Genomic DNA, 13,938 nt, shown 5'->3' with positions numbered 1-13,938 from the left:
TTTTGCTGAAATCCCTTGAAAAGAAAAGTGAACCCCCCCACACGTGGACTGTCAGGCTCTCTCATTGGTGGAGAAATTTCAGCAGAAGAGATGCATTCCGCTGGTGAAGAGGCCTTTTCTGTTTGTGTTCCAAAGACACAGCAGTGAAAGTGCTTTTCTGTACATAGACTGGAATGGCTGTGACATCCATGGCAGAAAGAGCTGTGTATTTTAGCACTCCTCCCAAAATGTAAATTCTTCTATGTAGGCGAGACCATTCTGTTAGCATCTCCATGGTACCCAGCCCAGCGCCTTGAAATTAGAGACTGCAGTGGTTGTAAGCTTTTGCAGAGGAAGCAGCTGAAGTTCCCTTGTTAATTCTTCTATTCAGTAGGGCCTTTTTGAATCAAATAACCGGACTTGTGAGCCACCATGCCCTACAAAATCCCATGTGTGCAGAGAATGTTATATGAACGTCATTAATTTCCAGCTTTTTAACTTTCTGATTTTTATCTCTAAGTCAGACCTTTCTCTTTATATGAGGGGCAAATGGCTTCCATGAGTCCATCCTCAAAGCAACCGAGAGAGGAATCTTTTTTTTTTTTAATATGTATTTATTTGGCTGCATCAAGTCTGAGTTGCATGGCACAGGCTACTCTCTAGTTGTTGCTGCAGACTCAGTAGTTGTGGCTTGTGGCCTTGGCTGCCCCACGACACGTGGGACCTTATTCCCCATGCCTGCATGAGTGCTAAGTTGCTTCAGTCAAGTCTGACAACTTGCAACCCCATGGACTGTAGCCCACCAGGCTCCTCTGTGCATGGGATTCTCCAGGCAAGAATACTGGAGTGGGTTGCCATGCCCTCCTCCAGGGCATCTTCCCGACCCAGGGATCGAACCCGAGTCTGTTACGTCTCCTACACTGGCAGGCAGATTCTTTACTCCTGTGACACCTGGGAAGCCACCCGCTCTCAGACCAGGGATCAAACTCGAGTTCCCTGCTCTGTGAGGTGGATGCCTAACCACTGGACCACCAGGGAAGTCCTGAGAACAATCTTTTAAGTAGAATTTAAGTCCCAAGGAGAAGTAAAAGTATTAAAAGCCATTCTAAAGGAATTTTTTTTTTAATCACACCTTGAGCCCATTCCCACAGCCGTGTGTTTCCCTGTCTCAGCAGACGCTCCTTACAATCAGCGGCCAGTGTGTTTATTCTTCCCTGACCGTGACCACATCAAAAAACATCGTGTCCAGATTTCAGCAGCCCCTTGGCATCTGATATGGGGGCATCTTCTTCTTTTCGTTTTTGAAAATATTTGAGCACTACCTTCTCAGAGAGAGATAATATGTGTTTCCAATTCTAGCCGTTTTAAGAAGTAAATGATATAAACCGTTTCACTGATTCATTTTATTGATATCAGTCATTCATTTAAAGCCAGTAAAGAAAAATACTGGTACATAAAAAAAGAATGAAATAATGCCATTTACAGCAACATGGATGGACCTGGAGATGATCATACTAAGTGAAGTAAATCAGACAGAGAAAGACAAACCTATGATACCAGTTACATATAGAATCTAAAAAGTAGTAGAAATGAACTTATTTGCAAAACAGAAATAGACTCACAGACACAGAAGACGAGCTTGTGGTTGCCAAAGGGGAAATGGAGGAGGGATAAATTAGGAACACGGGATTAACAGATATACACTGCACTGTGCTTAATCACGCAGTCGTGTCCAACTCTTTGCAACCCCGTGGACCGTAGCCTGCCAGCCTTCTCTGTCCATGCGGATTGTCCAGGCAAATATGCTATACTACTACATATAAAATGTAAGCGTAATAGGGATTTACTATATAGCACAGAGAACTGTAGGGTTTCCCTGGTGGTTCAGTGGTAAAGAACCCACCTGCCAGTGCAGAAGACATGGATTTGATCCGGGGTCAAGAAGATCCCCTGGAGAAGATTTAGGGTTAGGGTTAGGAAATGGCCACCCACTCCAGTATTCTTGCTTGGGAAATCCCATGGATTTCAGAGGAGCCTGGCAGGCTACAGTCTATGGAGTTACAGAAGAGACGGACTTACCAACCCAATAATAGAGAACTATGTTGTATATCTGGTAATAATTTACAGTGGAAAATAGTCTGATAAATACACATTTAACTGAAAAAAAAGTTCTGACGATATAGTGTTGAATGTGGCGCTACTTGGGATGACGAACCAGCCTGTTTGTTCTGTGATCTACTCTCAGTATAATCCTGCCTCACACACTCCTTCTTTGCTACCAGCCTGGGCTCAAGAAAGCTCCATGGCCAGAAAGTCATGGTGTAGTTGGAGGGTCCTCCTACCTCTGAGACCGCGTTGCCTTGGTTCTTGCTGGGGTGACGGTCTTGCTCAGCTCAGGCTGCTGTAACGAAATGCCCGAGACCGCGTGGCTTACACAGCAGACGTTTATTACTCACAGTCCTGGAGGCTGCAGGTGCAAGGGACCGGCAGACTCGGTGTCTCTTGAGAGCCTCTTTCCTTGTGTGTGAGTGCGTGTTTCTATGTCACCACTTGGCAGTGATGCAGCCAATATGATCAACAAAAACCCTATTGGTTTCTTGGAAATACTTTCTCTGTTGATTGTGCCTTGGGTTCAGGACACAGAAAGTTCTCCCTCCTGACCGGGCAGCATTTTGTTTTTTTATATATTATTTTCACATTTCAAGTTCTTAGAAAAACTTTGGTAATATGCCCTGTTAAAAGTTAAAAGCAAAAGGCTGAAAAAACATATACAGTTTGCATAAGGCTTACTTATAAATTTGAGTTGTGTGATCTCAGGACTAAAATAGCTGGGTGATCAGTGTCTTGGCTGTGCTAAAGACTTAGCTAGTGCTTGCCTTCTTCAATCCCTGGGGCAGTTTTGAAGAAATTTTAGGGTAAATGCATCTTGTATTTAAATTTATAAATGATGTGTTTCCGGTATTTTGGTGAATGAGTTGCATATCCCTTGACTTCTGGATCTTTGCTCTAGGAGAGCAAAGTATACAACTGTGGGATTGTTTCATGACTTCAGTCTGATTGTGCTGTCACCATGACCCAATAGTCCTGTGGGTATTGAGTGGCTAGGCGACATGACATCAGGTGTTAGCACAGCTCTTAAAGAAGACTTTGAGTCTTATATAGGTGATCAAAATCTGTTTTATAATGGACAGTCAATCAATACTTCTTTCTCTATTAACTCAATAGAAGTTTGAGGAAAGTACCCAGATAAAGGCAACATGCCCTGGCTTTGAGATCGTTCTTTTTCCTCTGTATTGATGTGCCAGGGTGTCATCAGCATTCTGAAATAGCACAGAATCCCCTTTGAACTCCTCTCCTTGCTGTCAAAGCCTATCCGTATTCACATCAGTTTTCCTTTTATTGCCTTCAGATTCTCTCTGTAGCCACTGAGAAAGGATTGTCATGAAAGGTATTTAAGATCTACATAGATCACATGTCAGAATGGAGGAAAACTGTCTACTAATTCAGCCGTTTATCCTGTTGTTGCACAGAAGTTAGAAAAAAAAGAACCAGATGAAACCCAGCAAATGATAACACAGCTTTTTTTTTTTTTTTGCACTTTTTATAGTTTGTCTATCACATGTTGTAATGAACATGCAGACATTGCTTCTGTATACCTCCCTCTGTTATGCTGGCTCTTACAGGAGAGGGAAATTTCATCGATGTTACGTGTTTATGTGAAATCTAAATCTTTATATGAAAATGATAGCTTCAGAGTTTTAAGGAGATGACAAAATTGTGGTCCAGGTGAGGGTTGGAAAAGAATTTCCAAACATGAGACAGAATGAGAGGGAAATAAAGTTTATCAGAGTGGGAGACACTGTCAGAACAGTGGGCAGCTCAAGGGAGAACTGACATTGAACAGGGGTCCTTAGTCCACTTTTATAACCAGGGTACAAGGAGTGAGATAGGGGTCTTGCGAGTCATTTGCTGATTGGAAGAGGCACGTATACTGGCTGGGGGTGGGGGGGGGGGAGAGTAAGGCAAATACCTTCTCCCTATGGGGTAGGAGGGAAGACAGGTTATATTGCTCAGGAGGACCAAAAATCTGTTAATAGTTATAACATGGGGGAGGGAAAGATGATAAGGGTCTATTTTTTTCATTCCTGCATTCCAAGACCCCCCTTGGTTCTGTCTGCTCTTTTGTCCTTGGATCACTACAAAAATGGAAAAAAAAAAAAAAGAATTTTCCATTTCCTGTTGCAGTAGCAGAGAAGTTCAGTCCCCCCAGCTGGTTTCTTTTGAGAACCCAACATCACTCCTGCTTCAGCATCGAAGTTAACAAATCTGCGAAAGGACTGTTTCCTTTTGCCTGCTGCTCTCTTTCTATCCAGGGCAGTGAGCCAGCCTCAAATAATGAACCAGGAGCAATGTGACAAGTCTGGTTCACTTTCATTTTTTTTAATGTATTTAAAAGAGATGAACTGGTTTCCTTGATAGGCTGTGCACAGGTGTAAAGTCTTCTTTGAACAGTTTAGAAGTGGCTTAAGTTGAAAGAACAGGAAGGTTTCCACTTTGAGTGTTCTTGTTGTAAATTTGAGATCGAGTAACACTGTCATTGAAAATGACCTTTAATCTGATGCCTCACCCATTGATGGAATGTCATTCATCTCTGTGCTTTAGCCTTAAGTTAAGCTGTATCATAATAGAGAAAAAGAAGGTATGGCTTTTTAATATTTCTCTTGGAAAATAAGCGATGAGATTCTTGCAATTCTTAATGTCTGTTAAAAAAGCTTTTATTATGTCTATCTACACTTCTATTTTTGTTACAAGGATACAGCATGAGCTATATTTTCTTCCAGGTAAAATTTCAGAATGAAGGCACTAACAGATTCTGAAATACAATTTTGTTTTCATAGATATACATACATGTATATGGACACACATGCATATATATTTATGTACATAAGGTATCTGTGAGAAAGTTTAGTATATATGTCATTTAAATTATATGTTCAGCAATCATTAATAAATACAAATAAGGAGTTAAATAGCTTGATATTCCCAATGTAGTACAATAAAATAATCCTTCTGTTTTACTATGGCTTTTCTCAAAAATGAATATGGGAATATATTTTCTACACATGTTACTTCATTTCTACCTTCATTATACCATTGCCTTTATATTTAATGAAAGATAAAGGCTAAATGTGATCAAAGATCAGAATCATCATTGGAACTCAATATTTTTTAAATTATAAGAGTAATAGAACAGGCTATTAGAAATGTAGAAAAAAATGAAAGACATACACACTTTATAAATAAATATTTATTTTCCTTACGCTTTTTATGATGCATTTCACTTGGTACCCAGCCCAAACCCCTTACAGCTCTGTGTCCTGCTTTAACTTCTGTTGTAAACATTGATCCAAAGTGCTACATGATCTTCAAAGCTATCATTTTTAAGGCTGTGTTCATTTGCCTTTTGCGTGTAATCCATAACTTAAAATGTGTGTGCAGTTAATTTTTAATTACATATTTTGTTAACTCATTACACTCAGTTCAAAGCAAACGTCAGAATTTCTATAGGATCAAAATTTGCCTATAGCTCATGGCAGAGTATCTAATAAACTGCAACAGTCTTCTCTCCTTTGTACATTCTGTCGTTAGTTTGATGCTCATAGATGCAATGACAAAATATGTATTTTATAAGCCATTTAGAAACATATCACAGTTGGCACTTGCGTGTAAGAAGTGAGGGCACTTGATAGTCTCTAACTGCGATGCTATGCCTATCGTATGCTTAGCTTACTGTAAAGTATGCTGTCTTGATCTGTAGTCTTCCTCCATCCTGCCCAATCAAAATCAGCGTACCTTTTCTCCTTCCTCCCTGTAACGGTTGCTAGAATTGTTCTCAGAGCACTTAACTGTTCTACTGCCAATTACGTTCACTGATGTACCTGCTCCACCCTCCATCAGAAGCTCTCGGGGGGCAGGAATGGCTCTCCCATTTTTGGGGGTCCTTGGACCGCTTATGCCATATCCTGCCTGCAGTTCTCCAAATGTCATGACACCCTGCTTCGGTTTTCGTCTTGGATGCTTGCAGAGGGCAATGGTGGGAAGTGTGACGATGTTAAAGATGTTTACTCTCTCATTTCTCTTCCACCAGTGGGATGGAGTAGGACCTCTTCCAGACTGTGCAGAACCACCAAAAGGGATCCAGATGCTGTGGCACCCGTCCATAGTCAAACCCTACCTCACACTGCTGTCTGAGTGTTCAAATGCAGACACGCTGGAAGGGGCGGCGGGCGCCCTGCAGAACCTGGCTGCAGGGAGCTGGAAGGTATGACCGGTTTGTTACAATAAGAAAGAAATCTGGAAGCACGAGAGGGTTCTTAGAAAATAAGAGAAGTCCAATTTTGAGGAGTGCTATTCTAATCAAGTTTTCTAAGGATGTTAGAGGAAAAAAAAAAAAAAGAGTTCCATTGAACCGTTGGACTTAGAAACATTTTCTTTGAAAAAGTCTTCTTAAGGAGGTCCTTGAAGATGCCTGCAAAACACAGAGGAATAGATGTCAGTATAGTCATGGAAGATGCTGTGATATACTGTCCATTCTATCTGTGTAGCTGAGTTCCTTCCTTTTCAGAGGTGACTGGGAACATGTCGAGGCTTTTCAAAGCACTGTCACTGACAGAGTTGATACCCAAACCTCTTGTATAAAAACCCCTGTGAATCCTGTAATATCGTAGCTGGTCTTGTCCCCAAAGGAAAAGAACCACTTGCATTTTTTAATTATGGGATCACAGGGAAGAATAGTGTTACTAGTTATCTTTGGCAAAATGTTAAATTAAAGCAATTGTATGACTGGGAAAGATACTAGGAGGGTCTTTTTCTCTGGATTTTTATAAACACACAGTCTTCCTGGTGGGTTCTCACAGAAAGTTTTCATGACCTTCCTTTTGGGTAGAAAGGAAGGATTCATGATAACTAAGAATTCTTGAGTTTGGTCACTGCTGGTTCCATGAGCTAAATTGCCTTTTTGCGTAATAGAGTGCTAACCTCTTAGAAGCATGAAGGAATATGGGGAAAATATCAAGAGAAGGAGTTTAAACCTCAGCCCTCCATTTTCCATTCATTTAGTATCAACGCTTGAAGGTTTGGAATATTCATACATCACTCCTTTCCTTACCATTCATTTTTTCTTCAAAACAATATTGATATAGACACATAGCTTTAGATCACTCTCAGAAGCTCAGTACCATGAGTACCACACATCCTGGCTTCAGTATTGTCCCGTCATAATACCTTCTCTTCTTATCAGGTCTTCCAGTACCTGCCTCTTGTCACTTCTCTGTCCCTCCCATCATCTTTTCCATTTCTACAGTCTCAGCTGCAGCTGTCTTTCCTGGGTGTGACCTTCCAGCTCTTGGGGCACAGCTCTTGGGACCCAGCCCCTGATGATACTTCCCAGGAGCTGACTACTTACTCATGCATGCCAGGCCCACCTCTTCTCTTAAGAGTTTTAGGAATGAGCATAATTATTCCTTTCCCTCTCCGCCCTTAAGGCATCCCTAATGTTGTCCCTAAAGAATTCAGGTGGAGCGGGGATTGAAGTGAATTTGTCCTTTGCTTTCATCCATAGAAAAGTTTCAAAATTAGAGTCGCACCAGGCAGAATGCCAGAGGATAGCCTTGCAGAGCTAGGAAAGTGACGGTCATGGAAGTCAGTTCCTTGAACTTGTCCTGAGTCTTAACTTCCATCTAAAGTTAAGAGGCTTTGAGTCCGGTCACAGTTCAAAACTTTTCTAAGCTTTGTGGCTCTGGGAAAGTTAAAGCATCTCAATGTGTCCCAGGTGCATCGTCTTTAAGCAGAAGCAGTCATGGGTGACTTCCCCCCACATCATGTAGGTTAGTCACAAAGCTGGATTCAAAGATGCAGGATGTCATAGGTCAAAGGGTCATCACTGAACACCCAAGAGCACTAAGTTGCTGCAAGTCCCCACCCACCTCCCTTGCCTTGGAGGATGGATTAAAGGGGATGGGAAGGGATGCTCTCTAGAGCAGAGTCTGATCTGAAATGCACAGCCATCTAGATGATGGCAAGTTTGCCATATTTTGATTTTTTAATGAATTATTATTTTTACTTGCCAAATAGTTAGGCTCAATAGTTAGAACAAGTTAGAAATGGAGAAATGTCTTTGAGCGCTAGAAGATGTTGATTGTAAGATTTCAACCTTTGCTTCAAAAGTTAAGCTCTGTATTCCATATGTTCAGAAAATTAATTAGAAACATGAAAAATTTATAAAGACACAAATAAAACTTCTGGAGTTAAAAATATAGCATCTTAAATGAAAAATACATGGGATGGAATCAATAGCAGATTAGACATTGCAGAAGAAAAGTTTAGTGAACTGAAAGACAGCGATTGTAAACTATACAAAATGAAATACACAGAAAAAAAAAAAAAAGGAAAAAAATGAAATGGACAGTGCATCAGTGAGCTTCAAGTGGCCTGATATATATGTATTAATGGAGTCCAAAACAAGACAAGAAAGAAAGGAGAAAAAGAAAGCTATTTGAAGAAATGATTGAAAACATTCCAAATCTAATGAAAATCACAAACTCACACATCTAAGCAGCTCAAGAAACTGCACCAGAAGCATGAAAACGTTATACCAAGGTACATTATAATGAAACTGCTCAAAATCAGAAAAAAAGAGATAATCTTAAAAGCAGCCAGAGAAAAAAGACATGTCACGTACCAAGAACTGTACATCTCCACATCATATTTAAGGATAAATATCTCCAGTTATTCAGTTATTCCTTGTTAGGTTACTAAGGATGTCCTCTAGAAGAGAATCTGGTCTATAAGACCTCTAAGAGCAAAAACCAGGTTCCATTTATTTCTTTGTACCCCACTGCTAAGCCTTGTGCTTGGCTGAGCAATAATGCTGAGACACATATGTCTCTGTCCATATGTCTTTCTTATGAATAGCAGTCTTTTATATTTATAAACATCCATCAGTCACTAAGCAGTTAGTAGCGCATCTTCAGATGATCACAATTTATGATTCTTCTTTTGGTCCTTTGATTCAGATGGGAATATGTAGTCAATAGGATATAAAATTGATAGAAAGGAATTGTGAGAGAACTATTTTCTTTTCAGTTTTCAGACTCATCACTATTTTTTAGGATGCATATTTTGATGTCATTGCCCAGTTCCACAATTCCTTAAGCATTGGACTTTGTATTTAATTTGGTGATTAAAGACACAGGTGCTGTGTCTCACATAACCAGGTCAGCTGGATGAGCTACTGAGATATGTCTGGGTCTTTAGGTGTTTGGAGTAATAAAACAGTAAATTTACAGTGTATATGATTTTATACTGATTTGTAGTATTTTGATATTCAAAAATTCTCTCCTGCTTTGGGTTATATAATGAGAATTAAGGAAAAAGTCTGATAAAAACTCTCAGAATTTTCTAGCAATAACATCTTTCTGACTGTTTTCAGTGCATTAACCTGAACATTAGTTATCCCCAGTGTAAAATTCATCCCCATATATCCAGATGCATTGAATTGGTAATTTTTTTATTATTAATAGAGACTACTAGTAAGAGGCAGAATGGTCTACAACAGCTAAAATCTACATCACAAGAGCCATTCTGTATTTTAGACAAAGCTTAACAACTATGACCATTGAATTTCCCAGCCTTCATCATATTTCAAACAACAAATTAAAAAATGCAAGGAGTTACTCTTGTAAGTAGGCACACAGATCTGTGGTAAGAAGGGCAAATAGATACACTGATGGCAAAGTGAAAAGATAAAGGAGTTAGAAGAAGTAAATATAAGGATGCAAGAAAGAAAAAAATGTCAGAGGCCATTCAGTGTTTTGGCTATTTCATTTATTCTCATCACTGATGGTCATAATGCTGACTGTCATCAAGAAAATGTTAAATGGTTACTAGTAATTTTAGAAGACAAAGCATTTTAGAAAGACTTTTATTCCAATAGTTAAAGTAGAATTTTGACTCTCAGGGTGTCATCCTTGCTTATACAGAGCGCTGGCCTTCCTGATGGCTTTAGACAAAGGGGATAATCCTTGGTCAAGGCAAAGGGGCTTTAGGGCATATTTGTGCGTAGTTACAAATGTATGTGCTTGTATAAGAATCTTCTTATAAAAATACAAATACACAAGCATGCAGAAAGGTCAGTGTCACATTATCGTTATTCTTTGTATAATTGAGTAAGGTACCATGTTAAATGGTAGGGGAATGTGTGGGAAGGGAAGATGGATAAGCAATAGGAGTGATTTGAGAAGATTGTCATTAAGCCAACACTGATAAATAGTTGTAACTTTTTAAAGATGAGAATAGTTTATACCAAAACCAAACAAACTTGATCAGTTAAAAGATTGACTGAGGACACACAAACAGCATCAAATTTCATGAAGACAGCATTACCATCTAAAACCTAGGGTTCTAAGAATGTGTTTTTTATAGCAACTGTTGAAATTTAGTGGTGTTCTTTAAGTCTCCTTAACTTTTATGATCCAAACAAAAGCAGAAATGTGAAGGTAAAACACCCGAACTTTACATGGAGAGAGCTTTTTATAGACCTCATCATCTGAAACAATAGCTTCTCTTTATGCGGAGATGCGCAGCACATTTTTCTGTGAAAAATTGACTAGCAAACTAGATCTTCATAATGGCCCCACATACTTTTTAAACTTTAAAACACTCATTACTTGGTTTATGAGCATCAGAAAAACATAATGGCAGAAGCAAAGTGAAGTGTTTTTCTTAGCTAACATGGACTTCAGTTACCTTTTCCTCATTTACAGTAAAACAATTTTGTCACAGAATATTAAAGCAGTTGGATGTAATAGTTTGAGGAGTTCCAAAATGTGAATGAATGCTCCCATTTGTGGTTTATTTTTATCGTACTTGAACTCTATGGAAACTCAGGATTAGAACTGTCAAAATACATCTGTTCTGTTGCTTTTAAATCAGACATTTTAGATATCTTTGTGTGGTCAGTTTTTTCCCTAAAATGGGACTATTCTCAGAAAGTCTATTATTTTCCCATTTATGTTCAGAGTTAGAGGAAATAAAGAGATACTTGGATATTAATCTGTTAATATTTCATGAAGTAACATGATGGCAACATAGATTTAGTGAGAAGGAAATAGAATCTTTGGCCATGTGGCCCAAATGAATAAAAAATAAAGAGAATTGGGAAATCTGAGACTTGTTCCTAAGAACAGCGAACTTAAGAGGGGCATTGAATTTAGTGTGGCTTAACAATTGGTGTATCATTAAAAATGAATTAGGCTAAGTGAGTGGAGTGTAACAAATAAAAGTAAATATCATGGCTTAACATCTAAGACAAAGATTGTTGTCCTAGTTAACAGTGGTGTATAAAGCATAAGGTTTAAATGCAAAGAAACAGTTGTGAAAGATTATGATGAAAAAATAGAGCAGGCAGCATCATGCCTCATGGGTTAGTAATTGGGTCAGAATAAACAGGTTATCTGAGGACTCTGCCTAGTTAGCAGGCTCCTAGACACAATGCGTTCACTTGGTCGTGATGACCAGCCTGAGGCAGAAGAAGGATGAGCCAACCTCAGGAGGAGATAGGAAGGAGGAGGATCAAAACCAGGTCATTGGTTCTAACCACACAGTAGCTAGTGGTTTCTCCTAAGGCCCCACTAAGCAGTACTGATGGTAAGGGCTGCATCTGTGTTATAAATGCCACACACATCCAAACTGACTAGAGAGTAAGCCCATTTTTGGACAGTCTGGCTTACTTTCACCAGTGTCACTGAATAGCAACGTGCTGAGTGATAGAATTGCAGTCAGATATTGTAGAAACAGCTAGAGCTGAGGGATTTTCCCTTCCAGCCAAGATGCCAGGATGGAGTACCAAGTCCCTTTAAATAGCAATAACAGCAGCAACAGAAACAAACTGGAGAAATATATGAAATAGCGATTGTTAAAACACTAAGCATTAGTCAGTGAAGAAAGAGAGCTCTGAGAAACAGGAAATAAGCCAGGTGAGCCCCATGGCTGTCCCTGATTGCTGTCTTGAGAGAATTTGCAGACCATAGCACAAAGATTAAAAACCCAGGAGAAGCTTGGCAGACACTCAGAGCTAAGGAGATACAACTGGGAGTCTAGGGAGACCAAGGTGACTAGAGGTTATAGTGAAAGTGAAAGTCATTCAGTCATGTCTGACTCTTTGTGACCCCATGGATGGTAGCCTGCCAGGCTCCTTTGTCCTTGGAATTCTCCAGGACAGAATACTGGAGTCGGTAGCCATTCCCTTCTCCAGGGGATCTTCCCAACGCAGGGATCAAACCCAGGTCTCCCACTTTGCAGGCGGGTTCTTTACCGTCTGAGCCGTGGGGAAGCCCAGAGCTTAAGGACGGTCCCAAAGAGGAGAAAGCCACACCTAGAAAGGACCCCTGAAATCTTCAGAGGATCCCCTCAGATACTCAACAGAGAGCTGTCGGTGCATGCACAAGAGGGAAGTACTCAAGGCTGAAGAAAAAATTTCCTGAAATTATTAAACAATGAAACCTGGCACTTACACAGGAATGGATATAGTGTGCATTCCCAAGAGCCACACAGGAAAACCCTGTGATTTGTGGATCCTTGAGTAGAGTACTCTCAGAGTCTTGCCTCAGGAATGAGGTATAATTAGCCCTGGACTAAATATGCTCTGGTCTTCTCTATCAGATCTTAAAAGTGAGATGCAGAGGATCAATAGTTTGCAAGTGAATTAACTGCATCCTAAAGTTTAAAAATACCTGTAGGAATACAAAAATACCCAGCATCCAATGCATTAAAATTAAGAATGTCTGACATCCAATTGAAAATAAACAAGAAAATGTGATTCATAATGAGGAGAAAAATCAATCATTCAAAAGCAGTTCAAAACCATCCAAGATGTTAAAAATATCAGACAAGCAGTCATTATAACTCTACTTCCTGTGATCAAAAAGTTCATTAGAAATGTATAAAATATAGGAAAGGCCCAAGTAAAACATCTAGAGTTGAAAATAAACTGAATTGGGAAAAAAAAGCCACATGGAATGGGATTAACAGCAGGTTAGACATTGCTGAATAAAAGGTTAATGAATTTAAATATTGCCCTGGAAGCAGTATTTAAAATGAAATGATGAGAGAAAAAACCAAAGCTACTGATAATCCATGAGCCTTAAGTGGTCTAATATACATGCAATTAAAATTCCCCGAGGAGAGGTGGGAGAAAGGAGAAAAAAAACAAGAAAAAAAAATTGAAGAAATGATGGTTGAAAAATCTTCCAAATGGTTCCATATTTTTCAAATTTAAAGAAAACCACAAATTCACCAATCCAAGCCTAAGAAACATGAAGAAATGATACCAAGTGCTTCAAAATCAAATGGCTCAAAATCAGTAATAAAGAGAAAATCTTAAAAGCAGCCAGAGGAAAAGACATGTTGCATATAAAGATGACAGCTGATTTTTCACCAGCAGTAATGCCAGCGAGAAGACACTGGGGCAGCATCTTTAAACCTGTTGAGCCCATTCATGTATAAAGTTGATTTGAGCTTGGTACCTCACAGGTGCAACCAATCTCCATGGGAAATTCCAAGGATTCCTAGAGCAGCTGTAAAACTATCTGTAGAAGAAATCCTTTCTGAGCCCAGTTTAAGATCTGGGCTAGCCTGGGAGCTGCCAAGGTTAATTACCCAAGCATTGGGAACAGAGAGGAATTCTAACACGGAAACTTCAGTTTGAGTGTCCCAACATGATCAGAGCTGTGATGGCCCAGGACATGAAACTCAGTATTGTGTCCTTCCAGCCCTGAGGACAAGCAGCTATTCCAAAACCCTACACCAAAAGTTCTGTCCCATACAGAGAATTAAGGTTGAGTGTGACTGTAAGAGAGACTCCCAAAGAGATGTATGATCACTTCAAACTCTGATTACACT

The 13,938-nt window shown here is 39.6% G+C and overlaps 1 protein-coding gene across 2 annotated transcripts in view; it reads left to right on the top strand.

Annotated features, from left to right (window-relative positions):
- CTNND2 (catenin delta 2) overlaps positions 1-13,938 on the top strand; it is a 1,077,052-nt gene that overhangs the window by 940,771 nt on the left and 122,343 nt on the right. For both annotated transcript variants that reach the window (XM_065905365.1, XM_065905368.1), the window contains one exon: positions 6,128-6,301. In XM_065905365.1, coding sequence (XP_065761437.1) covers positions 6,128-6,301 — 174 coding nt within the window. The remainder of the gene's footprint in view (positions 1-6,127; positions 6,302-13,938) is intronic.

Source organism: Muntiacus reevesi, chromosome 14 (assembly GCF_963930625.1).
Source record: "Muntiacus reevesi chromosome 14, mMunRee1.1, whole genome shotgun sequence".
Lineage (NCBI taxonomy): Eukaryota > Metazoa > Chordata > Mammalia > Artiodactyla > Cervidae > Muntiacus > Muntiacus reevesi.
This window is presented reverse-complemented; position numbering and strand designations above follow the sequence as displayed.